Source organism: Balaenoptera musculus, chromosome X, assembly GCF_009873245.2.
Source record: "Balaenoptera musculus isolate JJ_BM4_2016_0621 chromosome X, mBalMus1.pri.v3, whole genome shotgun sequence".
In the NCBI taxonomy this organism is placed as follows: Eukaryota; Metazoa; Chordata; class Mammalia; order Artiodactyla; family Balaenopteridae; genus Balaenoptera; species Balaenoptera musculus.
The window spans coordinates 100,930,329-100,957,897 of record NC_045806.1 but is presented as its reverse complement, the minus strand read 5'-3'; the positions used below and the strand labels follow the sequence as shown (position 1 = coordinate 100,957,897).

General features: G+C 37.7%; 1 protein-coding gene across 3 annotated transcripts in view; it reads left to right on the top strand.

Moving 5' to 3' along the window:
* The window catches only part of LAMP2 (lysosomal associated membrane protein 2), a 35,606-nt gene extending 9,618 nt beyond the window's left edge, over positions 1 to 25,988 (top strand). The window contains exons 2-9 of one of the 3 annotated variants that reach the window (XM_036839518.1): positions 1,594 to 1,712; positions 2,406 to 2,622; positions 6,292 to 6,450; positions 7,388 to 7,575; positions 8,372 to 8,494; positions 11,820 to 11,883; positions 12,296 to 12,460; positions 24,442 to 25,988. In XM_036839518.1, the coding sequence (XP_036695413.1) occupies positions 1,594 to 1,712; positions 2,406 to 2,622; positions 6,292 to 6,450; positions 7,388 to 7,575; positions 8,372 to 8,494; positions 11,820 to 11,883; positions 12,296 to 12,460; positions 24,442 to 24,584 (1,178 nt within the window). In that variant the 3' untranslated portion in view covers positions 24,585 to 25,988. Of the gene's footprint in view, positions 1 to 1,593; positions 1,713 to 2,405; positions 2,623 to 6,291; positions 6,451 to 7,387; positions 7,576 to 8,371; positions 8,495 to 11,819; positions 11,884 to 12,295; positions 12,461 to 14,810; positions 17,230 to 21,587; positions 23,054 to 24,441 lie in introns of those variants that run through there. The other 2 variants (XM_036839519.1, XM_036839520.1) reach the window with 2 other exon arrangements.
* The last annotated feature ends 1,581 nt before the right edge of the window (positions 25,989 to 27,569 follow it).

Here is a 27,569-nt window from a genome sequence, read left to right as displayed (position 1 = left end):
TGAGACAGTGAAGAAAATCCTTAGATGATGGCCCATCATTTCTGCTGTTGCTGAGTTTGCTGGCGTATCGTATTTTGAGTTTGGGCTCTTCAATGTAATAGGTAATGTCCCCATGTTTAACCTATTGTAGAAGATCAGAGTCAAGTTAGCTGAAAAGTCCCAAGACTTTTCTGTCCCTGAAAGGTTTCTCTGCTAAAAGAGAGGTAGCAGGTTGAGAATGTAGGAAGGAACTTTAAGTCCATGTCAAAAGATTTTTTTAAAAATAAATTTATTTATTTATTTGGGCTTCCCTGGTGGTGCAGTGGTTGAGAATCTGCCTGCCAGTGCAGGGGACACGGGTTTGAGCCCTGGTCTGGGAAGATCCCACATGCCGCGGAGCAGCTAGGCCTGTGAGCCACAACTACTGAGCCTGCGCGTCTGGAGCCTGTGCTCCGCAACAAGAGAGGCCGCGATAGTGAGAGGCCCGCGCACCGCGATGAAGAGTGGCCCCCGCTTGCCGCAACTAGAGAAAGCCCTCGCACAGAAACGAAGACCCAACACAGCCAAAAATAAATAAAATTAATTTAAAAAAATAAAATAAATTTATTTATTTATTTATTTATTAGTTTTGGCTGTGTTGAGTCTTCGTTGCTGCGCGCAGGCTTTCTCTAGTTGCGGCGAGAGGGGTCTACTCTTCGTTGTGGTGCACGGGCTTCTTATTGCGGTGGCTTCTCTTGCTGCGGAGCACGGGCTCAGTAGTTGTGGCTCGCGGGCTCTAGAGCACAGGCTCAGTAGTTGTGGCGCACGGGCTTAGTTGCTCCGCGGCATGTGGGATCTTCCTGGACCAGGGCTCAAACCCATGTCCCCTGCATTGGCAGGTGGATTTCTGAACCACTGCGCCACCAGGGAAGTCCCATGTCAAAAGATTAATTAGGCTTTCTAATCAATTGGATTTTATTATGAAACAAAAATGATGAACGCTGCATTTATAAAAATTAACCTTTTGCTTATGGATCTAACAACCTTTGCAGTACTGTTGGTCATGTGGTACACACGCTTAGCCCTGGCCCACATCATCATTTTTTCACATTGGAATAAAATAGTTTGCCAAGACTTCTAAGTGTCATAGGTCACATAGCTTGTGACAGGATTTAAAGCAGCAAGACCACAGAAATCAGATCTATCATTATTTATGTAGAGAAAGTTCCACCAGCTGGTTTGAGAAAAGCAGGAGTTTAACACCCTTCCCACGCTTCCCCTTCACCTCATTTACCTTAAAAAACAAAAGTCCTAACAGGTAAACTATAATTGCCTAAAACAAAACTAGCAAGGCACAGAGTGTGGAAAAGATTATTAGGAGGTAAAAGGCAAACAGATGTCACCAGTCTGTGCCATTACCTAAGCATCCTATGTTGAGTAAACTTTTTGGGAAAGGGGTATTGCTAACTTTATCAACAGGATTTCGATCAAAAGATAATCGCCAAGTTACCATATATATATACTTTGTTTCATTTTAGAGCTGGTTGAGCTTCAGTGCTGGATAGAGCTTGTTTTTATTTTATGTATGTTTTTGTAGTCCAATTTAAAAATCTTAACTCTTTTTAATAAATCTAGGAGCTGTCTCGTCTTATGCATTGGAACTTAATTTGACAGATTCAGAAAATGCCACTTGCCTTTATGCAAAATGGCAGATGAATTTCACAATACGCTATGAGACCACAGACAAACATAATGTAAGTATTTTTATTTTTCTTTGAGTTTTATAGTAGGAATTTACTTCTACTCTTTTTTTATCCTTTGTATTCATTTATACAAATAAGATTTCATATGTTAACTGACTTAACGTGTAAATTCTGTGGAGCTATTTTAGCATGTACACTTGAAGGTATTGTATTTAGTGTTGGAATGAATATTTTTTATTTTATTTATTTATTTAGGAATGAATATTTTAATTCATCAGTTCTTCAGAGGCTTTTTGGAGTTGGTTAAGGGCAGATAATCTGAAGACTGTGTGGTGTTTCAGGTCTAACTACTTCTATAATGTTTATAACATGTACTAACATCAAAGCTTGTCCTTTTTTTAATAGCTTGCTATTAAAGTCTCCTTTGGGGGGGGGTGGGGTATCCTCTCAATCCTTTTTGCCTTCTTATTTCTTTTGGTTAAGGTCCTGCCTGCTTACAATCTGATTTTTCTAAAAAATCAACTTAATAACAGAAGTTCAGGCCGGTTTTCCTTTTCCTTTTAGACTTGCATGGATTTTTCCAGAGGGACTGGTGTGTAGCTGAAGAATATGAGACTGGTCAGCACAGACGGGCCAGGCTGGCCACGGGGGGTGTGAAGTCAACTGCAGTGGCACCCCGCTCGGAAATGCTTGTGCTCATTGCTGCCTGTTTGGGCCTAACTCCCAGATTTCTTTTTCTTTTAGAAAACTGTAACCATTTCAGACCTTGGTGCTGCAAAGTACAATGGAAGCTCCTGTGGGGATGATCAGAATGGTCCCAAAATTGCAGTGCAGTTTGGATCTGGTTTTTCCTGGATTGTGAATTTTACAGAGGAGGAGACGTCTTCTTATTCAATCGACAGCATCTCATTTTCCTACAACACTAATGATAGCACAACATTTCCTGATGCGAAAGAAAAAGGTAACCTTAAGAATTGGATTGTGTTGTGTTCTTTTGCTTTTTATTAATAATAAAAAAAATGTAAATAATTTAAAAGCCATCCTTATGCAAGTCTGTCTTCCTGTTTGGAATGGAAACATCATGTCTTTGTATTCCCTTGCATGGCATAGTGTTTGACACAGTAAGGATATTTGCTGTCATTGCTTGGTGATTTACTATGTACCATGTATAAATAGTATCCTAAGTGTGTTGCCAGCAGCATCTCACTTAATCTTTAACAGCAACCCTGGGAAGTAGATGTTATCTCAATTTTACAGGTAAAGGGAATGAGGCTTGATGAGATTAGATGTCTTTCCCAAAGGTCACACAAGCTAATAAGTGCGTGAGCTGGTGTTTGAACCAAAGTGTGTTGAGCTTAGAGACTCCATGCACTTAACTACTATTATTTATTTCATTCAGTAGTGGGCACTCAGCAAGTGTTGAATGAATGAGAAAATCCTTAACTAATAACTATTTTAAATGTGTACAAGTTTAGTAACCTGAGACCAGCAGAAATACTTCATCTTCAAATCTTTTTTACCATTTAGGTAGGATTTTGACTGAAAAGTAAAAAAGGTAAGGAAAAAAAGTTAAAAAAAAACAAAACGTAAGATGACTGAAATCAACATTTGCTGCTATTTTGAGAGAATCTTAGGTCAAAATGAACTTGGGAAGACTTTGGGAATTAGGCCATTGTTGTGACTACTAGAACTGAAATGTGTGTTAAAATATTTTGAAGGCATGGATAATGGAGATTTCAATCTTGTTAGGGATATAATTCTCTCCTTTCTCCCCCCTCCACTGAGATTGGGATATTAACATGGTGTTTGTAGTAGCTTAGCATTTCTCACAGGTAGTATTTCATCCTGACCCCAGAAGCACAGGTAGATGGGCTTTAGTTTCCTGGACTTGGGGATGAGTGATTCATTTGGATTTATGGGATATCAAAAGATCATATTTTAAAGATCCAGAAGTGAATGAGCTCATGTAAAACTTGGGAGGTATCACTAACTGAGATTTGGAAATTAAATCCTAGTTTTCTTTTTACTGATGTCTTCGTTTGAGAGGATAACTAAAGCAAGTTTATTATTGGATATCTTGGTATTTAGCTTTCTGCCATATATTGTCTTTCAGAACTAGTATTAGGATTTGTCCCTAACTTTCACTGAGCTTAAAAACTAGTTGGAGAGACAAAGTGAAGTTGTTTACCCAAGTTATATGGATAAATTGGAAAGCACTGAGATCCTTGTGAATTTGTTATTGTTTGTGTTTTGGGCATGGAGGGTTCATAAATCTTTTCTGACAATGTGAGGAAAGCTCTAGACCCTCTCAAAGTACAGAGTAAACTTTGCATATGGTACATCGTCCCTGAGCCCATCAGTGGATGCCTGTGGACAAGAGGTCCTGATGAGGAGCAGAGGTCAGCATGCATCGAAGGAGTGAGAAAGCTTGGTGTAGAGAAGGAGGACCTGAGCTGAAACTCGGCCTAATGGTAGATTTTGAATAAGTGGAGAATTTTGAGCAGAATATTTCCAGCAGGGGGAAGCATAGTATGCACAGCAGTAATTGGAGAGCTGCCTGATTAAAATAGAGGCTGTGTGTGTAGTAGAAGGAAAATCAATTTGGCTAGGTGCAGTGAGTCTAAATTACAGGGGGCCTTGGAAGCCAAGGAAAAGCATTTATAGCTTGATGGGGTAGGCACCAGGGAACCATTTTAGGTTTTTAAGCAGGAGAATGATGTAACAAAAGCAGAGACAGTAGTTTATAAAGAATGTTCTGCAGGATTAATTGGAAGTGAGAAGACTACAGGCAGAGATGCCAGTTTAAGAGGCTGTTATAGGAATCAAGTGATGATGTAATGAGTAGCCAGACCAAGGGGGGTGGCAGTAAAAGCAGATGGGGTTTAATCTGACAGATTTGATGGAAAAACTGTGGGCTCTGAAAGGTTAATGCCAGTCTCTCCCCCCTTTTATTTATTTTTATTTTTTTATTTTTTGGCCGCGCCGTGCAGCTTGTGGGATCTTAGTTCCCTGACCAGGGATTGAACCCGTGCCCTCGGCAGTGAAAGTGTGGAGTCATAACCACTGTACCACCAGGGAATTCCCTCATCCCTTTTATTTTAAACAAGGGAAGATGCAATTTTTATTGCTAGCTTCTGTGTAATATTTGAAGCTATTTGAGATTTTAAATGGCTTCCTTAAATAGACTGTTGATGATGGGTTTTTTCTTTTTTTAAATAAATTTATTTATTTATTTATTATTTATTTTTGGCTGCATTGGGTCTTTGTTGCTGCGTGCGACTTTCTCTAGTTGCGGTGAGCGGGGGCTACTCTTCATTGCGGTGCGCAGGCTTCTCATTGCGGTGGCGGAGCTTGGGCTCTAGGCATGCGGGCTTCAGTGGTTGTGGCACGTGGGCTCTAGAGCACAGGCTCAGTAGTTGTGGCGCACGGGCTTAGTTGCTCCGCAGCATGTGGGATCTTCCTGGACCAGGGATAGAGCCCATGTCCCCTGCATTGGCAGGTGGATTCTTAACTACTGCGCCAGGAGGGAAGCCCTAAAAATGACATAGTTTTATAGTGTAACTCCAGTATGTCTACAGCTTGTTTTTGCACTCGTTTGTTTTTGAGGTCTATCTACATACAGCTAGTTCATACATCTATTCACTGATGTTAACAGTGAGAAACGGTTTTGGAGAAAAATGTTCTGGTTCATTGGTTTAAAAATTTTTTTTCCTTTGGCCATTAGGGGGTGCCAAGGCAGCATAAGTCCTGCCTTGCTATGTGATGGAGAGGCACAGAAGGCAACCTATATTAAGGGCCTTGAATAACTTCCTTCCTTGCTTCTCCAAAAGAAGCTAAGCCATTTGGGTGGATAAGTGTGATCATAGTCTTTTGAAGTTTCACCATATAAGCATTATAATAACTCTGCACAGAAAAGTGGTAACTTATTGCTTTCATATTCTGAAATTTTCCTGAAATGGAATAGTCTTTAAATCCTATCCAGGAAGAGGTTTCAAAAACTCATTTTAGTTACTATAACTTACTTTGGGATAGTAGCACAAAAATAATCCTTGATTATTCCATCTCTCTTCTTTGTTTCGTCACTAAGTCCTGTTGATTCTACCTTAGCTATGTGTCTTCAGTTTGGCCTCTTTACTCTCTTCTTACTGCACCTCACTATCTTGGTTTAGGCAACTCCTCCTCGCCTTTCCCCTTAACCAACTCGTTGGCCTTCTAACTAGTTTCCCTCTTAAATGACTTTCCTTAAAAGTTTTCTGCTCTGCCTAACCTCTACAGTGTTGCTGTGTTCCTTAAAATAAATGATACATTTGTTATTCCCAGCTTTAAAAACTGAAGCTGACCTTCTGTTGCTAACAAAATAAAGCCCAACCTGTCCTGAGATCGTAGAAGATGCTTCAAAGTGTGACCACCTACAACTTATCTTTCCTTCCTAATCCCCATCACGTCTTTCCTCTTACTCCTTGTGTTTCAGCCACAGTGAATTTGTCAGTTCCGGAACAGGCCTTGTCTTTTGTCACTTCAGGAATGGGGCGGGGCAGGCAGACAGAAGAGATGAAAGTCTAATGTATATTTATATGATCACTTTCCTCCTACCTTCTTGGAAATAGCTATTGTTAATCTTCTTTTACAGGAGTTTTTACTGTTTCTGACCGTGTGGCAGTCAGAGTTCCATTGAATGACATCTTTAGATGCAATAGTTTATTAACCTTAGGAAAGAATGATGTTGTCCAGCACTATTGGGATGTTCATGTACAAGCTTTTGTCCAAAATGGCACAGTGAGCACAAAAGGTGAGCACTTAAAATATATATATTTCTATACTTGGGTCCTAACTTAAGATTAGAATATACCAGGTAGCTTTAGTTGAAGTCGTTATCTTAAAGCATTTATATGTTAAGACTTACACCTTACACTGCACTGTAAAGTTTTTATAAATAACAGCAATTCTTATTCCCGTGGAACTTGCACTTTTAAGTTTCTGATGTACATGTTGTGGAATGGTCTTTTAAAATGTGCTACCTGTAGTGTTTTCAGTGGCTAAAACCTAATCTTTGTTTGAACAAATCCTCAGATAGCATTTGATCCTCAGCTCTTCAGCTTTTGAAGATCCAAGACAAAAGCTGAGAAATGGGATTTCTGTGTTCTAATCTTGACTTTTATAAATCGATTTTGTAACTTTTATATGACTTTATTGGAAAAACAATAATTTCTCGTGCACCAGTTCTGGAAAACTACCAACACTTCCTAAGAAGGGGTTGAAATAAAAGGTTCATTTGTATTTAAATCCTTCAATGATTTTTAAACTTTTTTCAGTTAAAAACCGTATTTTTCCTTATAGTGGTTATATGTGGAAAAGAAGAGGGCAAGCCTAGGTAGGGGCAAACTGTTTTCAAACGTAAACCTCTGATTTTCACCTCAGAGGCAGATGAAGTTTTGGGGGAACAAAGGGACTTAAGGGACTCATCATGAAAAGATGAGTGTGTGGCCACGCGTGAGTAGATAACGCATTTGTATGTGTCTGGAGCCTGTCTGCCGTGTCATAGCTCTTAAGATTGTCTGCATATGAAGCAGCAGTTAGAGGACCTCTGCCTCATTTAGGTTAAAATAATACTATCAAGATATTCTCTACCCTAAACATAACCCTTTTGGACTTTTATTGTGAGAAATATTTTGCTCTTCCCTGGCCTTATGAATTAAAACATTTATTTTGTCCTTTGTTTGTTTCAGAGTTTTTGTGTGATAAAGATAAAACTTTAACCACAGTGGTGCCCATCATTCCCACCACTGTGCCATCTCCTACTCCAACACCCTCTCCAAAGGAAAAGCCAGAGGTTGGATCCTATTCAGTTGTAAATAGCAATGGGACATGTCTTCTGGCTACCATGGGGCTGCAGCTGAACATTACTCATGATAAGGTATAGTTGCCTGTTTTTATTGATACATTCTTTCTGTATCTCCTTTCAAATGTAGTGGGTCCAGCCTTCACCCCAAGCGTAGTGTTATTAGAATGATGCAGTTTTAAATAGAGATTTGTGTTGACTTGTAGAGTTTTGATTAATTTGAGTCATTATAACCATGAAGAGTTAATGTCACTGTCAAGGTGTTGTACTGGCCAGCAGGAAACCTAGTAGTTTAAAGGACTCTTTGGGGTGTAGATTCTTTTTGCCATCAGTAGATCAGAATACGAGCAGTTGATCTTTATTTCAGTTAGTTTAAAATATAACTCCTTCACACTTTTACCTGAACCACACTGTAGGTGTGGAACAGTGCAGCTGTTTCTCCAGCTATTTGATGACTTGAATGGTATAGGTAGATAGGTAGATATAGATAGGGGTGCACGATGGCACTTCTGGTTGCAGTGCTCCACTGGGGCTACAGAGGGCGTGCCAGCAAACCAGTCCGATTTTCAGAGTCCTGGGACTTTAAACAAGCTAGACAGATGGCTCTTGTGCTCCATTAAAAAATGTGTTTTCATTTGGCTCATTATTTGAGGAAGCTTTCCTCTTGTCTTCCTTTTTTTTTTTTAAGTCTTCTGAGTCATAGCTTGAGGACCTGGGCCAGCTTTGAAAGTAAGGTATCATACACTTAAGTATCCATATCTAGGAGACAAAAGGATTTTTTTGTTCTCCATGAACTTGGTCTTATTAGAGTATAAGATTTTGCTGTAGATTTTTATGATTCATCTGTACCTCTCCCTCTTCTTCCCTGAAGGTTGCTTCGGTTATTAACATCAATCCCAACACAACCAACTTCACTGGCAGCTGCCATCCTCAAACTGCTCTACTTAGGCTGAGCAGCAGCAGCATCAAGTATCTGGACTTTGTCTTTGCTGTGGTGAGTAACAGGTTCATCAAAAATTAGGGGAGCACATCTGAAAGTCTAAAAAGGGGTGTGTGTGTGTCTGTGTGTGTGTGTGTTTGTGTGTGTGTGTATTTGTTGAGAGGAATAATTACCTCTATTTTCTATTTCAACACTACTTAATTATAAAGTGTAGTCCATTGATCCCTGTTAATCCCTCAGGGTCACTTCGATGTTCTGTGGGCTGGACTCGAATTCTGCTATTCTGTTTTTATATAGACCTTAGGGTAGGAGTAAGAATTAACCCATATTAAAAAAAAAAGTCTAATATATCCATATAGATATGTTATAATAAAGTCTACTTATAAAAGACAAAGTAAGTTCCATAATATTTTTCTCTATTATTGGTTAGAAAATTCTCATGTTTGTCTGTTATAATATTTTAGGCTTTTTCAAGGCTATACTATTTGTAATAGTATTAGTAATAATGATAGCTAACACTTATTGAGTACTCACTATGTACAAGGCTCTGTGCAAGTGCTTTACGTGCAGGATAGTTTATAATGGCAGCATTCAGGTTTTTGTTGTTCATGATCATATCAAGGGCTGAACCCTAAGCAGAAGTTTCCATGCATGTTCTGCTTCTAGGTAGCATAAATTGATCATTGGGGACCTTTATTTCCACCTTCTCAGAAGCAGTTGTTATCCCCATAATTTTTCGAAGGGTGTGTGTGTGTGTGTGTGTGTGTGTGTATGTGTATGTACACATGTTACAGCAAATTGGAATGGGGAAGAGGGGCTATCAATGAGGGAAAATGTTGAACCACCAAAGTTACTGTATAAGGCGCTAAAAAACAGTTCTGCTTTTAAATCAGATTACTCTTATCTAGGGATGGGGAAATAGTCTCAACATCTGATATATGAAAAGTTAGGTATGTCTTTGTTTCGTGTCTGAACTTGGTATTTTGAGTCTAAAGCCTCTTTTCTCTATGGAATATATGCCGAGTAATTGAGGATTATATTTTAGAAAGGTTTATAAAAATCTTCCCTTTTTCCAGCATTCAAATAATTACTCCGTTGTAGTACATATATGACCAGTGAACTACTATTAAGAATGTCTAGTTAAGCTTGTCATCTTCAGTGTGGTAAGAGCAGACTTCCCAAGTTACCTCATAGAGATTATATTATAGTCAATAAGAATGAAGAAAGTAATATTTTAGATTCACTGCCTTTTGAGTGATTGAGCTTGATCTTTCTAGCTGAGGTAAGATCCTAGAAGGAACATGGTTTCTTCTGACTCTCATGGGGAAACATGTAATATTTAATGATTACAATATTTAATTGCCCAGCAGACTATTCTAAAATGTAATTCAAAATAGTGACATTTTAACCATGCTATAGGCACTTTGAAAAATCAAGAAACATCTGCAGTGTCACCAGAGTTCAGTGGGGCCCATCTCACCTTCAATCCTATCATGACACTTGCTTCTAAGGATAATTTATTGAATTCAGTGTATGTGCAGGATGTTATGGTGGGATACAAAGAGGAAGGCCTGTATTCTTCAGATGCCCATGGATTAGTGGTAAAGATAGCAATGTACTAATAATTCCTGTTTTTATGGAAGGCCTTGAATGTCATGCTGGCTTTTGGAATTGATTCTTTGGGCAAGTAGAGTGCTGTGGGATGAGTGCTAGACCAGAGGAAGATACAAAGTGCTATAAGAGTGTAGAAGAATGAGCCATTAATTCTACCTAGAGGAGAGTCAGGAGGGTTTAACAGAAGGGATGGCATTTAAGCTGGACCTTCAAGGATGGGTCAGATTTGTACACATGGGGGAGGATGGGGGGAGTAAGTGAAAAAGTACAAGCTACCCCTGGATAAAGGAACACAATCAAGACCAGGTGGAGAATGAGACATGTAGCATGTTTAGTGAAAGATAAGTTTGGAAGAGTAGTTGGGACTAATTGTGGAGAGCCTTGAATGCCAAGCCAAGGAGAGATGCGATAAGGTTGTCAGGTCCTCTTTATGCTTCCTCCTGAAATTCTCTTAGTCTGCCCCCTGGTTTTCATTCCCTACTGATTCAGGCCTGCATTACTTCTTACCTGGATGTTTCAGACAGCCTCCTAACTAGTCCCATCTCTTCCTCCCCTCCCCCAATGTACTTCAGCATCAGCTTGATCTTCCTGAAGCTCAGCTCTTCCTCAGAAACCTGCAGTGGTTCTGTTTTGCCAATAAGAAAGCATCTAAATTCCATGCCAGGGTAGTTCAAGCCTCCCCTCCCTGCCATGCAATGTAACCTGCATATCCAGCTTTATGATTCCTTCTTTCCCTTTTTATGAATCTCATGCTTCCCTTACCCTGTTCCCTGTGCACATCCCGTGTGGTAGGAGAGCGTATGAGTAACCAGTACCCAGGCTCTGCAGCCAGACTTCTGGTGTCAAATCCCAGCTCACTGACTACTGTGTAGCCTTGTGGAAGTTACTCAACAACCTCCATAATTCAGTTACAAAATGGGGTGTTGCAATTCTTCTGTTCTGTGAAGCCTCACATGTAAAGTTTTAAGAACAGCGCTTGTCACTTCGTAAGTTCTCAGACGCTAGTGTGCTTGTGATTATGCTCATTTTCTGACTACCTTTACTCACGCGGTTGCCTTCTCGAATACTCGTTTCTGCTTGTTTCCTAATTGAATCCTACCCAATTCAAATGGCCCATCCCTAAGCTTGTGTTACCTTTGCTCCTCCCTTAGTTGGAAGTAACTTCTCGCCTTTTAATTTTCATAACCTATCACTTTTTTGTAATATGGTTATTTATTTATATCTATCTTCTCTTACCTGGCAGATTGCAAACGCGGTGGGGGCAGGATCCATATCTGGTCCATTTTGCTGGCTCCCTGGAACACTTAGATATGTTACCTTGTACGTACTAAAAGCACTGAAATAATTAGAATGACTGGCTAATCAGATGAGTGCTTCAGAAAGAAAATAGCAGCAAAGGAATGGTTAGAGCTGGAGAGGCTGAAAGGCAGGGAGCCCCGTTAAGAGGCTGTTGTGATCCAGGCTAGAGGTGGTGAGGGCTCAGAAAGTGACAGAAGGAATGGAATGGAGGGAGTGAATTGCTGAGTGTCTAAGAACCATATGAGCACACCTCTGGTCCAAAAGTTGGAAACAAAATGAAGAGGGAAGGGGTTTCTGTCACATTTTGAGTCCCTTTACTTAGTTGCAGTTTATTCTACTGGTCCAGGTCTAATCCGTGGTTTTATCTTCTGGGTAATAGTATTAGATTACTTTCTTTCTGTAGACATTAACTGTACCTGTAGACAGTTGTGATGCATTGATTAACTGGAAGCTCTTTTTCACACAGAAAAATGAAAACCGATTCTATCTAAAGGAGGTGAATGTCAGCATGTATTTGGTTAATGGCTCTGGTAAGCAAAACATTGGCCTCGGGGAAAAGAGTATGGGTTACACTGAAAGAATAGAAACCGTAATTATCTTGTTACCAAATAGTGCCTTATTTAATGGACCAGAAGATTCTATGTCAAAATTGTACTTTGACCATAACTTAGTAACTTAGAACTAGAGTGTTCTACCTTTTGCAGTATCCCATATTTTCAAAGCATGGTAGATAATAGTTAAGAATGTGACTGAGTTTTAGACTGTAGAAACATCTATAGAGAGATACGGAACCTAGTGATCTTAAGAATGGCTTTTTGTGGGCAGACCCTGTACCCTAAGCCCCCATATTTCACAGAAAAATCCTGAGGACTGTCCCATTTTTGTTGTTGTTGTTGTTGATGGGATAAGAAGTTACTAACGTGTTTTTTTTTTCCCTTAAAGTTTTTAGCATTGCAAATAACAATCTCAGCTACTGGGATGCCCCCCTGGGAAGTTCTTATATGTGCAACAAAGAGCAGACTGTTTCAGTGTCTGGAGCATTTCAGATAAATACCTTTGATCTAAGGGTTCAGCCTTTCAATGTGATGGAAGGAAAGTATTCTACAGGTAAGAATCAAGCAAGTTTTATTAATAATTTATGTTCTTAGGTTGATTGCTGGGTGGCTTTTCCTTTGAGTCATGGGAATTTAAGCACTGAAATAGAGGAATATGAATTCACCTCTCGACTCTGTTGTAGAGTTCTCATAGCCTTGGGCAAGTTGTGTAACTATATTTAGCTCATCATTTTGCTCAAATTAGATTTGTTTTGTGATCTCAAAACCATTTGCAACAAAGTTCTTAAAGCTAAAACTGATAGGAGCTTTAAGTGAACTTTACTGAAGGTGTAGACATTTCTCCACGGGTTGTAGTTTGTGGGAAGGGTGGCACTTGGGAGCAGCAGTTTTTGAGCATCTTGCCTCCGCCTTCTTGGGGCCATCTTCTCGCTGGAAACATTTTCATACCAGAATTAAAGCAGTTTGGTCTCATTTTGTTAAGACAAAAGATTGCAGTAGGAAAGCCTCAGATATCATGACCTATGTTTTGGCCAGCCAGAAAGATCTGGAGAGTTTTAAAAGCATGTGCCAGTGTGAATGAAGCTTTTTGAAGGTCTACTCAGGGCTAATGGTGGTATTTATCAGATTTTTAGTGAAAGCTTTGTGAAGGGCTTATTACAGTGTGTTTATATGAATATGAAATATGCATTTGGCATTACAAGATTAAAATTTGCTTGAAGAGGAAAAAGTACATAAAATTCCTTAATTGGCTCGTCCTTTAAAACCAATTATTTAAAATTGATGGTTTGTGGATCACAGTTCTGCCCAGCAGAGCCATCCCAGTCATCCACATCCTTTTTAACAATTAATTCTATGGTTTAGAAGGAAATGTGGAAGCTGTGTTTAAAGTGAATGTGCTGCGAGCTGCTCAGCAGTTTTGCAGTAGTGCTGAACACCTAGCCTGACTTGGTTAGGCCAGAATAAATTGGGCTCTTTACCCTACCATTCTTGTGATTAGAAGGGTTAATTACAATTTAAAAATACTTTCAAGAATTCATTTCCCCCTTTGTCAGTTTTGCTTACGTACTTCAATTATTTTGATCCTTTAATAGTTTTACTTTTGAGTCTTTATCGAGCTCCCCTACATTATTACCTTAATTTTAGGTCCAGATTTGTGTTTAGAACTTAAAATCATTTGCAGTGTAAAATCCGCTCAAGCCTGTTTATCTAGTCAGCTGTAATAGACATGAGCTGTGTTTTTTCTCTAATTTGAAACTTTGGTTTTTATGTACATAGAATTAAAAATGTCACCCAAAGGAGTATACAACATTTAGTACTGATAATGAATGCGTAATCTATTTGTGGAGCTAGGTTCTTGACTGTGGGTACCTATAAATACAACACACTGGTAATACTTCACTGTTTAGGAGGAGGAAGTAGACTTTCAGTAAGGTAAGAGTGTTGATTGGATTTTACTGGATCAGACTACTCTCTAGAAATGGGGAAAATAGCCCCTGTGGGCTGCCAGCCCTGACCAGATTGATAAACGTGGTAAACACACTCAAATTAGTAAGAGGTCCCAGTTTCTTGACTTTTGCAGCCGCTAAAAGCATATACTTGAAGTCGGGAATCTGCAAACTTTTTCTGTAAAGGCTCAGACAGTAAGTGTTAGGTTTGGAGGCCATGTGGTCTCTATCACAACTATTCAGCTCTGCTGTTATAGCATGAAAACAGCCACAGGCAGTAAACAAATGAGTGAGGCTGTGTTCCAATAAAGCTTTACTTGTGGATACTGGAACTTGAATGTCATATAATTCTCGTGAGTCACAAAATCATCTTCTTTTGTTTTTTTTCCAATCATTTAGAAATGTTCAAAAGGCATTTTTAGCCCTTGGGCCAGATTTGGCTCACGGGCTATAGTTTGCCCGATCTTTGCTCTAAAGGATTCCAGAGCCAGCATGGCTGTTCTGATCCCACAGTTAAACCTTCCTGATCTGCTCCGAGTTTCCCAGAAGACATTCACTCTACCACTAAGAGTCTAATCCTGCTATGTAGCTATCTGGCTAGATTAGCTCTCTTCATTTCTGATAAAGTAATACTCCTATTTTGGAAAGCACTTGGAATATAAACAATGAAATATATAGACACATGTATGTGTTTTACTCATAGATATAAATGAGTATATATTCATATATATCTATATATACACACATACATGAATGAAAGGACAAATAAGGTTTAGGATTTTAATTCTAGGACACTCCTTAATTTTATGTAGCTTTATCATTAAAATATATCTGTCTTAATTACTTAAAGTTGATCTTATAAGAGCATTTCTGAATTTTGAATCAACATCTTTTGCTTTTGGACATCATTTTTTTTATTATACTCATTATTTGTTACACACTTTTTCTCACCTACAGCCCAAGAGTGTTCGCTGGATGATGACACCATTCTAATACCAATTATAGTTGGTGCTGGTCTTTCAGGCTTGATTATCGTTATAGTGATTGCTTACCTAATTGGCAGAAGAAAAAGTTATGCTGGATATCAGACTCTGTAACACTAATCCACATGTGACTTTGTTACAAAACAATAAAGCAAGTACAAGATCCAAGATCCAACATGCAATACTGTTCGATTTAAGGTATATATAGTTGCAGTTCTAATCTTAACAACAAGTGGTACAGAGGATTTCGAACTTAAATAGATAAAAATACCCCTAAAACTCTAAACTATAAATTAGTCACATGATTTTGGTTTTCCCAACTAAGGAATTTAAAAGTTATTTCTACAGCAAAAAACATGTGCAAAATCACGTGGATTATAGATTCTATTTTATTGTCTTGAATTAGTATTGCATTGTTCTCACTTTAAACATTCTGACTAGAAATATACAGCTTAGGAAAGGGTTAACCGCACCTCCACATGCAGTCGAATTGAGACAACACATTCTACAGTGGATTTGTACTTGCTCCTTTGCATTTTTTGGTGATTTTGTTTGCAGGTTAACTTAGCTGCTTTGGCATTGCTGTGTATTTGACTATGAGAGATATGCCAATAGATTTGAACAGGGTCTAGTATTATTATGTTCTTAGCAATGCATGCTTTTCTAATGCCTTTTGAATACATTTGTTTTTAATGTGGCTGTAGTGACAAAAGATACAAAAGCTTTAAAAATTTTAGAATAGGTGTTAATCTTATTGTTTAATCTTTTTAAGAAAATACTGGATATTTCCGTCTTTTAAATTGTAAGACACGAGACTATTCCAACTGGGCATTTCAGTCCATTTTCTAGATGTTCTAGAGATAATTGCTAGGCAGTGCCAATTTGGGGTGTTAGTCCTTTGTACCCGTAAACTGGCTTCTACATGCAGTGCTAAAATTAATGTAGATTTTCCTTTAGCTTTCTAGTATCCTTGTTGGTGATGGTTTGTTTTATTCTCTTCTTTTCTTTTCCTTAAAGAAGAAATGCCAGTATGTCCTAGAACCTAGATAAAGAACTTGCACCTAACCCAAAAGTCTTGGCCTTCTCTTTGTTCATGAAAAAGCTGTTCTTTGTTTCCAGCTTGTGTTGATTGCTACAACATTTACTAATGTGGCTTTCACATTTAAATAGTTCTCTGCTAATCAAAACTTACATTATTATTGTTCATTATGGTAGCATCATCATTAATTCATGTACTTTGTGTTGAGTTCTGTGCTCTGGGGAGATGCACCAATTGTCCATTTAACCTGCACCACCTAATGTTTATATGAGAAAGCAAAACATTTCTGCTTGATAGTTAGCACATCAAGTATTTCTTGCTGCTTCTAGGTCTTTCTTTCTTTTTTTTTTTTTTTGGTATTGAGATGGCTGAGCAAATATTAAAAAATTGTTAACATGCAGCAATATATGGCAGGTTCCGTGTTTTGGGGGATGGGAGATTATGTGTGCCTCCCATTCACTAGAAAATGAGATATCTGGGTTCCAAAATGTTGTTTGCGTTGAATAAATTTGGTAGTCTAGTGACACACACACAGAGGCAATTGCATGTTAGCATGTGTATGTCTATAACTACCTTTCGAGTTATATTGGCATGATAAATATTTTCTCCCACTTAAATTTGCTCTCTGTTTAGAGTAGCCTGAAAATCTTACTGGCTCAGAATAAGATTCCTGACTAAGCCCCTCTCTAAAAGCTACATTGAGCTGCATTGCCAGCTTAAGGCACTTTTTAAAGGCTAAATATAAATCTGATTTTTAAAAAATATTTTTTATTTAAATAGTGTTTTAGTGTAAGATTGTTAACGTTGTAAGAATGGATAATGCTTGCAAGAATGTGAGCCTTAGATATTTCTCATGAGTCAAAACAAAGCAGCTTTTTTAAAAAATAAAAGTTGGAAGCACAAGTGGGTGGCACACTGGCTTAATGCTGTTAATGTTTCTAAAAGTTTCTACCTTTAGATTATATATCTGATTTATATTAAAATACCTCTAATTAGTACTGTTTTATAGAAAATCTGACTTAATTGAATATTTTTGTATTTTACATGGGCCAGTTTATATGCTGTTATTTACACTATCATTTCCTATAGCCATGTGTTCTTTGTACCTTTTGTAGTTTTGCTTTAACAGATTTACACCTTGATGATCTAACACTCTATTTGGTTTCTGGGTGTTTTTCATGGGTTAGCATTTGTATAAAGAAACTGGTCCATGTAAATACTTTCCATGTTTTTTCCTCAGATGTTTAAACCACTAGTTGATGTATGGTATTTCTCTTCAGATATTTGCCTGTCCATTTGCTCAACATATTGCTTCTAAAACAAACAATAAAGATTCTTTTATTTCTTAAGGAAATTTGCTCACATTTCTTTCCCGTTGGCTAAAGTCTAGATTTTGTATACTACATAATGGCAATTTCTTCCAAAAGGAAAAACTTAAGAAATGCTCAGAAGTAGAATTATTTCCAGAATGTTCTGTGTATTACTGTCTGGAAGAGTGGTCCCATACATAGGTCCCTACTGATGTTGGGGTGGCTATAGAGTAAGAATCAGGTCTGGGATGAGACGTGTGTGTGTGTGTGTGTGTGTGTGTGTGTGTGTGTGTGTGTGTGGTGTGTAAGCTCCCCAGCTGAATCTAATGTTTAGGCAATTAGGAAACCAGTGATCTAGAATATTTATTTCATAGTAAAAGCGACAGAATATCTCTGTACACTTTTCTCAGGTCCTAAATTGAGGCTGATATTTAGTATCTGTACATTTCAGCCACACAAACTGACCTATTGATCCAAGCCAAAATAGGATTGTGTGTAATCTTTCTCTCAGATCACGTTAAAATGCTTGAACCTTCCAATTTCCAGATAGCTTCCCAGTCCACCTTAGTATATCACACACAAAAATTTAGCAGCCTGGCTAGTTGCTTTCCTCTGGATTACCCAGTTAAGCCACGTGACTGCCAGTTAGTCATCAGAGCTCCCAGCTCTACTAGCTACCATGTGACTTTGGTCAAGCTACTCAGCTGGGGTCTCTCTCGTTTTTTCATCTGGGGACTGAGGGCTGTTAAGTCCTGTTACTCTTATTTCTTTGAGTGATAGTTTTTCATTTCAATGAAGAAAAATATACATTTGAGTATTTTTAGAAGGAACCTGATAAGAAGCTACTTGTTAGGCATCAAGAACATATTTACGTACAGTGTAAAACACACCATCTGAAGTTTCTTGCGTTTTTTTTAGGAGGGATTATTATGAGACTCATATTTTTAGGATTATAGACTTTTATCTCTGTTTATTTAGGTAGATAATGTTACATTGTCTTGGGCTCATCTCTCTCCTACCTATCTCTTGATCTTCTACCCTGGTACATAACTTTCTGCATCAATAATTACCATATCTTATTTTTGAAACTAGAGTAGCTTCAAGTATCTTTTCAGATTCATGTAATATATTTCAAACAGTTTGACTATAGATCTAAAAGGTATATAATAAAATGTCGCATAAGGATGTGCTTCTAAATGCTGATTCTTCCAAAGAGAATTTTTGACACATTGGTTTTGAAGAGGTGTTTGTTTTATATTTTATTATAAATGTACATCTCAGCTTTTCAGCCCTCACACTGAAAACTGTATTTGAAAAATTTCTGAACTAACAGAAAATTGAAGATTAACAGCATTTTAAAAATCTACATGAACCTTTCCACTGAGATTTCAATGGTCAATGACACTTTATCTTTAAAAATCTTCATTGCTTCCGTGACTATTAAACTCTTCCACAAATACACTTTTCCTTTCCCCAGAAAGGTCTCAAGTGTACATTAGGCAAATAGATCAGGTCAAAATGACTTATAGAATGAGGTTTTCTTTTCTTGGATGTGATTTTATAAAAATTACTGTTTTACCAAAATTTCTTTCCATTACCTAAAGAATTTTTAAAGGCCGAATTCATAAAAATCAATAATTATTATAAATTAATACTTCACATACTAACTGAGAGCATTTTAAGTAAATGACAGCATCTAGAAAGATCTTTGTATTAGCAGAATTGCCTTTTTGATCTACTCTGGGAATATTTGTCTTGCATGAAAGCCTTAAGAAAGCCTTATTGGAAGTATTTATGAAAGTCGTTTCAGTACTAGGTCAAATACCCAATTTGGGAAAGAGGACTATGAATTCGTTGCCAGAATAAGACATTAATCTAATGAATTTTTTAAAAACCAAGTTACATTAAATCCAAGACATAATACTTTATGGTCATGTCACCTAATAGTTTATATGCTGGGTGGTAATTTGGGAAATTGAAAGGGAGGAGCTAACTGGGTGCTCTTAAAACCATATATTCACAAGTCACATCTGGCAACCTCAGCTATCTGGATTTTTAACAAAACCAAGAAGCAAGTGAGAAAGATCATTGAACTGGCAGCCAAAATTGATGTCATAAAGTCCATAAACTCTAGGATTGCATCTTGTTCCCAGTTATTGCCCCAGAGACTAGCAAAAGGCTGGCACATTTCTTACATGCAAACACAATCAGATGTGCCTTGCAGCTATTCATTTTTATTTTCGGCACAGTTCTAATAAGCTTAATTATCTGATTTATCAATCCCTGGTAAATTGCAAGCTAGGAGGAGAACTAGGGCAATAAGAGGCAAGGAAATGGAAAATAGAAGCGGTGGTTCAGGAAATGGAAAATAGAAGCGGTGGTTCAACACGCCAGCCACCTCCTCTCTCTGCAAACATATCTCCATCTGCACTATCCCTTTCTTCTCCAGTCTCAGTAGGTTTTCTTCTGGTCAGTGCTTCTGGAATCCCATTTCCCCTTCCTCCCAGGAGACTTTGTACCAGCGTCTTCAACCTGTAAAATGCTCATGGCTCTTTCCCTCATCCTGTAACCACAAGTCTCTTCCACCCTGAAGGTATCCTTTCTTGACCCTGTGTCCCCCTTCTAACTACCTACCTTCCTTCTAAATGTCTCATAACGAGTACTGTGTGTTCCGCATCCCAAGTTCTTGATCTCCTAACCAGTCAATCACTTCCCATTCACTCCTAAACCTGCAACAGTTTGACTCCTAGCCCCCACCCTCCGTATTGCTACATCCAGTGGACATTTCTCAGGCATCTCTAATATTTTACACTGTTCTCCCATGATAATTGAAACTGTTTCCTTCCTTGGCTTCTGTGGCACCATTTTCTACCTGCCTTTCCTACTTTTTCCTGCTCCTTTATTCTTCAAATATTGGTGTTCCCAAGGGTTTTGTCTCTGATCCTCTTATTACTCTATCTGCCCTTGCTGAGAAATATCTTTGTCCCTGGTGTGAACTATCACGTCAACCACTTGGTTAGGACATAGGTATCTTAAACTCAGCAGATCTAAAACGGAATGTCTCCCTCTTCCACATATCCCTCTCCACCCTCCCCCGACACGCAGATTTTAAAAATTAAATTTAAAAAAACCCACACAAAAATAACTACAAATAAAACTGAAATGCATATATTCCCCCTGTATTCCCTATCACAATGAATGGCACCAGTGTCTACATAATCATGGGATTGGAAGCCATTCTACAATATTGTCTCCTCCTACATCTGTTTGGTCAATTCTGTGTTCTAATTGGATCTCTAGTCCATCCCTTCTGCATCTGCACTTCATTATCCGAGTTCAGGACCATATTATTGGTCATCTGGCTTCTAGCAGTAGAGTTGCTTCCTAACTTAGTACCTCCAGTCTTCCATCTGCCATAACTTCTGAAACAAATATCCTGCTTAAAATTCTGCAGCAATTTTTTTGGGGGGGGGGGCCATCAGTATAAGGCCAAACTACCTAGAGCATACGGTGCCTTTGTGAGCTGATCCTAGTACCCTTTTCCACCTCTTTTCCAAGAGTACCTCTTAATCCATTGTTCTAGCTATGCCAACCTGCTTGCATTTCACCCGAAGTGCTGTGTTTTCTTACCCTCCATAGTTTTGTCTGTGCTGCTTTCTATACCTGGAACGCCCTTCACCCATTACCTGCGTGGTTAATTCCTATTCATTCTTAAAAATTCAGCTCTGGTGTCACCTCTTTCAAACTGTGTCTTGTGTAACAAGGCTGAGTTGAGTGTGCCTCTGAAGTATTTCGATGACACTGTGTATTCCCTGCCCCTATTACAGCACATTGTGAAATTATAACCGCTGATTTTCTTATCTGACTCCTACACCAGACTGAAATCTTGAGGCAAACAGTTATGCAATCAGGGCCAGTTTATACCTTTTCTTACTACTAAATGGCCCCATATTCCTATGCATTGAGTTCTTACATCTGCTATGTATAGTTGTTCATTTGGTTCATTTCATTAATACTTCCCAATCTGCAGTGTTCCAGGTACTGTGCTTCTTCAACATCATAACAATTTGCCTCTGAAAGCTCACAGCCTGATCAAGGAAAGGCTAATTATATTTATCCATTAGCTTCCATTTGAAAAATCTGTGAATTATGTGATCATTTTATATATCTTTTCATCCAAAATGACTGCATTTTTTTTGGTACTTAAAAGTATATGATTTGGTTATTTGGAAAATCACTTTTGTGGAACATCTCATTTGCTGCTAATGAATTCCAATGACTTGTTGCCTTGGTGTAAAAAACAAATATGTGTGTTGGGAAGTACTGTCATTTTAACTTAAAATGTACAGATCTGAAATTTTGTCACTGTTTCTGTTCTCAATTGTCCTTTCTCCACATCTAGCTCAAGACTGCAGTGCAGATGACGACAACTTCCTTGTGCCCATAGCGGTGGGAGCAGCCTTGGCAGGAGTGCTTATTCTAGTGTTGCTGGCTTACTTTATTGGTCTCAAGCGCCATCATGCTGGATATGAGCAATTTTAGAACCTGCAGTCTGATTGATTATATAAAAATACATGCACATAACAAGATTTTCTTCCCTTTCAGTTTTGAAATACTTTGTTCTTTAAGATTGATATATTGAAACTTTACTTCTTAAATCAGTCCCAGCATTTTGAGATAATTCTTTATTAATAAAAACTGTTAATAGAACAGCATAAAATTTTTAAAAAAATGTTGTATTTACTGGTCCTGAAGACAAACTTGTTGAAAAGAACATCGGTGTGTGGTGTTTTAAGGTCTATCTTAAGAAGCCTTGGCCAAATTTTGATTCTAACCCAAGATGCCTTACACTTATTAACATGGCCATTATGAAGATAAAATATGTAGTTGTCTCCTAATGGAATTAATAAATATTGTTTCACTACCGGTGTTCTGTTTCAGTGTATAAGAATTATCCTGATTTAAGCTCATCACAGTGCCTTTGCATATAGTTCATTAAATAAATGTTGATGTGGCATAAATGCCCATCAGATGCTTAAACTTGGTTTTCAGTTGAATGTCCTCAGGACCATCAGCATTTTTTAGGTTATGTGACTTTCTTTGAAGATGAAGTCAGTATCTTTGGCTTGTGACTTTTCCCCAGGTAAAAAACAGACCCAAGAGGCTACAACAGAGCTTCAACTGGCTTCAGAATTAGAGTTTTCAAAAAACTTTCTTTTTCAGCAATAATAGACGGAAAGGATTCAAGCATATTTAACCACTTGCCTTTTTAAAAATGTTTTTCTCTTCCTTGGATGCCTGATTAGCATTGCAAGATAGAAATATTCTATGAACTAATTAGGAGAGATTGTGTTGTGTTTCTCTACCTCATCTTGTTGGTCTTTAGAGCATTAAAATCTATTTAGTGTTGTCATCAGACTGGTACTTACGAGCTGTAAGCAGCAGCAATCTCAGAAGGGAGGCAGCGAAGCAAAGCAGCAACTTGGCTCCTGCCTTTTCCAAGACGGCCCCTGTGGGGCAGAGCATAGATGGGGTGTAGACAGAAGCTGTTGGCATGAAAATGAGCTAGATAATCAGCCCCTGTTGAAGCACGCTCCATGTTAGAAGTGCAGCACAGATATTGAATGTATAGACAAATAAGAAGGAAGCTTAAAAAAAAATAAAAAAAATAAAAAAAAAGAAGGAAGCTTAATCAGTAGACTCGAGAATTTCACATGGAAGTGATTATTTTATTAATTCATTCTGTGTATATATTGGCTTGTTCAGAATTTTTGTAATTCACTGATTACAGCATTTTGGTACCCAGCTATCAGTCTCTGAAGGCTTTCAGTAAAATATAGTAAATCTTTTTAATAAAAGCTAATGTCATTACTAAAATCTGTTCTATATACTCAGAACCTCAGCAGCATTTTTTTATGAATGACAAAAGTGCAAGAGGAAGAAAAGATAAAATTAGAGGAAAAATGCAAGTTATTATTCAATCATAAATCACACCAAGTATCACATTTTGTTAATTGCATTAGACTTATACTGGAAAGGACCTTAAAGATTCCTTACTATAACCCCATAATTTTTTCAGAAAGAGGAGTGACTTCACTGAGGTTACATATCTAGCAGGCAACAAAACCATTATTAGCGTTTTGATTAAAAATTGTCCCATTGAAGTCTAGTCACTCAATAGTAAGACTAGTTTAAACTTGAAACTGTGAGATCAGAACTGGGCACTTTGAGTTTCTGTACTAATTTCAATAAATGACACATGATACCAACTTTGTTTGCTTGAGTATTTTTAAAAGTACTGAATATTGGCTTTTTCAGTGGCTTCTATTTTGACCTCTGTTTGCTACTTCAAAGCCTAAACCTCCTTGGATGGGATCACAGACATGGGAGGAAAAGAGAAGGGAATGAACACTTTTTGACCTCCTGATGTGTATCATATACTTTAGAAATATCATTTAATCCTCAGATACCTTATAATATAGGTATTCTTATCCCCCTTTTACAGATGAGGAAAGTGAGGCCCAGTTTAAATTACTTGACCAAGGTCCTTTAGCTAGTAATTGAAGGAATCAAGATTCAAACTCAGTTCTGTCTCAGTCCAGAGTTCAGAATCTACATTGCATGTGCACACCGCCTTCCTGGTGGTCCAGTGGAGTGGACTACAATGTCCATTGGACTCTGCTATTATTCTTCCAGGCCACTGCTCAGCTAAAATTACATATAACCTGATAGCTACCTAATGCTTGTATGAAAAAAATTATACAGCATTTTCTTGATCATGAGTCCTTTTTAACTTAGATGTTATTACTCATACAGAATTCTTATTTATACTTTCACGATAGCTGTGGCAGGGGAGAAAGGGAGTGGGGAAATACGCAGGTAGCGGTTTTAAGTGAAGATTCCCGCAGTGCCGCTCTTTCCCCGCAGTGCCATTAGACAATTCAACGTAAAATCTTCCCATATTAGGCAAGCACAATTCTTTGTTTTGGACCCTTTCCCATTCTTCCCTTAACTTCTGCTTTTTGTACTGAGGTATTAGGTGTGATTTGAGATGAAGTGACAGTGAGAGATACAGGAGGATCGGTTGCTTGGAAATACTTGGGTGGACATAGTGAAAATAAGAAAATAAGGGTAATGCTGTAAAAGACTAACCTATGTACTCTTTCAAAATGCTTGTTTCTTGTTTTCTTGTTTCTGCTTAATTGCATTCCTTACTAATTTCCTTTCCTTGCTTTCTGTCTGTTCTCTTCTAACAGCTGAAGAATGTTCTGCTGACTCTGACCTCAACTTTCTTATTCCTGTTGCAGTGGGTGTGGCCTTGGGCTTCCTTATAATTGTTGTCTTTATCTCTTATATGATTGGAAGAAGGAAAAGTCGTACTGGTTATCAGTCTGTGTAATCAATTAAATCTAGTGCTTTTTGGGGTTTTTTTGCCATCAGAAGTTATGTTTTCCATTGGCTAAAGAGCCAGGAAATGCTGTGCAATTGATTGTTTGAGATATGCAGATTAACCTCAGTGAGTTGCTAGCTAACTTGGGCATGAGTAGCACTATTAGGACCAATTTCTTCTTTTTTTCCTATTTTTTCTTCCTTTGTAAAAGTGTAATTGAAAGAAAAATTGTGGCTTAGAATATTTTTTTTTAGTGAATAATGATTCTAAGCCTCTGAATCCAATTACGAAAGCATTTCTACTGAAGTATAATTTTATATGTTGCAGTTACTTGTATTTTGCCTCTTTGACATTATTTGCAAAATCAAAGCTGTTAGAGAATTTAACTTGCTTCAGGAAATAAATTCAAGAACATAGTGAATTCATTTTCATTGGTGGCAAACATAAAATTTGGTTTGTAATAAGACTTAGATTCCCCACCGCCTAAACAAGATTATTTAAATTCTGATTTAATTTTCCTGCTAGTTAAAAAGAAAGAAAGAAAGGAATGTCTTCATAATATTGTATTTAATAGCAAAAGTCTGGCTGTTTTCTTAATTACTGTTAGTGGCTACTATATTTTAATAAGGATGTCGCAACTAAGACTCAGTGCAGCCAAAATAAATAAATATTTTTTAAAAACCCCAAACAAACAGGGATGTCTTTTTTTTTTTCCTACTGGAGTTTGGAATATATTGATTACCTCAGACTTGCCATTTATGCTGAAGGTTGAAGTAAGATCTATGGCGGTTTTTTTTTAAGGTGTTGATATAGAAAGGGTTATTTTTTTTTTTAGAGTTATGATTTAGAATTTTTTTTCCCTTAGAGCCTTAACTTGTTCACAAAGTTAATTCATCCTCCACTAAAAAACAAAACAAAGCTTCTCTATTTTGTGTGCCTCCTGTACTCTCTCATCCCCTGTATGAATAAGTTCTAATTGATAATTTTAATGTATTGGTTTCTTTTTTCTCACAGCAGCATGTGCTAACTCTAGAGGCTAGTGGGCCCTGAAGTATCATCAGTCAGATGGCTGCCTGGCCAGAGCTGGACCAGGATTATTCTGTAAATTTGTTGATCTTGATACAGACTTATATCCCTGTAGGGACCTCTAATGGCTCTGGCTACTGGAGTAAGGTACTAGAGGCCACTCCTCCCAGTGTCTGCTTGATTGGCTAGGCTATTGAATTGTCCTTTGATTTGGAAGCACACTGTTGTATTTCTCTAGTGTCCAAATGGCTGCTTTGCACTCCTGTTATTAGCATAAGGCAGATGTTTATTTTATCAAGCTATTTTATCTCTATATAACTAAAAAACAAAAGTTTTCCAAAGATCTGCCTTCACTTTAAAAATGTTCCTTGGATTGGGACTTCCCCTGGTGGCACAGTGGTTAAGAATCCGCCTGCCAATGCAGGGGACATGGGTTCGAGCCCTGGTCCGGGAAGATCCCACATGCCGCGGAGCAACTAAGCCCGTGGGCCACAACTACTGAGACTGCGCTCTAGAGCCTGCGAGCCACAACTACTGAAGCCCATGTGCTTAGAGCCTGTGCTCCACAACAAGTGAAGCCACCACACCTCAAGAAGAGTAGCCCCCACTCACCGCAACTAGAGAAAGCCTGTGCGCAGCAACAAAGACCCAACACAGCCAAAAATAAATAATTTTAAAATGTTCCTTGGATTAAAAAATTAAGCCTAAACCTTAAATAAAGTTAGTTATTACATCCAAGGATTAGGTCCCCATCTACCTCTTAGCACAATGCAGATGCTCACCACTGTATTGCTGCCATTAACTGATGCCAGAACTCTTTGCCAATAAATGAAATTGGAAAATTTTGTTTTTTTAAAAAAAAAGAAAATTCATCAACATCTTTCTTTACTCTCTTTATATATAGTGCATCTCAAAAGCATATATTCCAAACTGGAGTAGAAATAGATTGCTCAACTACATTTCCCTTAGAACTCTCTGGTTCTGACTTGTAGACTCAAGCTCTCCTCTGTTTGCTAAGTATATAAAGAATGTTTCCTTTTAAAATGTTCTTCTTTGAAAACAATTGCTTATTTGTTATTTGGTCAAAATGATGGCATCATAAAGAACAGTGGCTTCATTTCAAAAAATATTTTTGAGATGATTGTCTAAAAGCCAGATTTAAATCAGCCTGTGACCTTGCTAGGTATATGGATTGGAAAATTCAGATACATTCAAAATTATGGGTTCATTTAAAAGTTTTCTACTTGTTGGGGTAGGAGACTAACATCACTAATTCTTCATTGGGTATCATGGTTTTATCTTAGATAATTATTAGCAAACGTTTTAATTCTTCTTTGAGAATTAAGATTAATTGAAATATAAAATATTAACAGAGGGTTCAAACAATAACTGCTTCAACTCCAATAAAATACAGGAAGCCCAAAATCTATGAACTGAGTGTTCAATAAGCTTTGCTCACTGAGTTCATTTTTATGTCAGTACAACAGGGGGGTCAAATAGTAGGACTTTGAACTCATAAATATAAAGAATTGTTTTTACCTAAGCTTCTTTGGAAGAACTGATGCCTGCTGCTACCTAAAGTTTTGTATATATCAATATAGTAACCTAATTAATACCTACAAAATAAATACTGTGGTACTCTTGTTTGATCTGATGTGTGTGAATTTTAGATTGATGGATTAAAATATAATAAAGATCATACAATCTATATCACTATGGATAACTTCATTTTTATTCCATGTTCTCAGTCTTAAGAGCTTGGATTGATTTATAAAATCTAAGTCCCTCAAATTATTGTCTTTTGAATTGTCAGTAGGACTCATGTGATCTCATAGGTCTGCACATTAACCAAGTGCCGTCATTAAGAAGGCATTAGAACCTTTAATGCAGACATTTCAAATATGGGGGCCTATGTGGTCATGAAAATTCCAAGAAAGTATTGAAAATAAAATATGGAAATCAAATTTA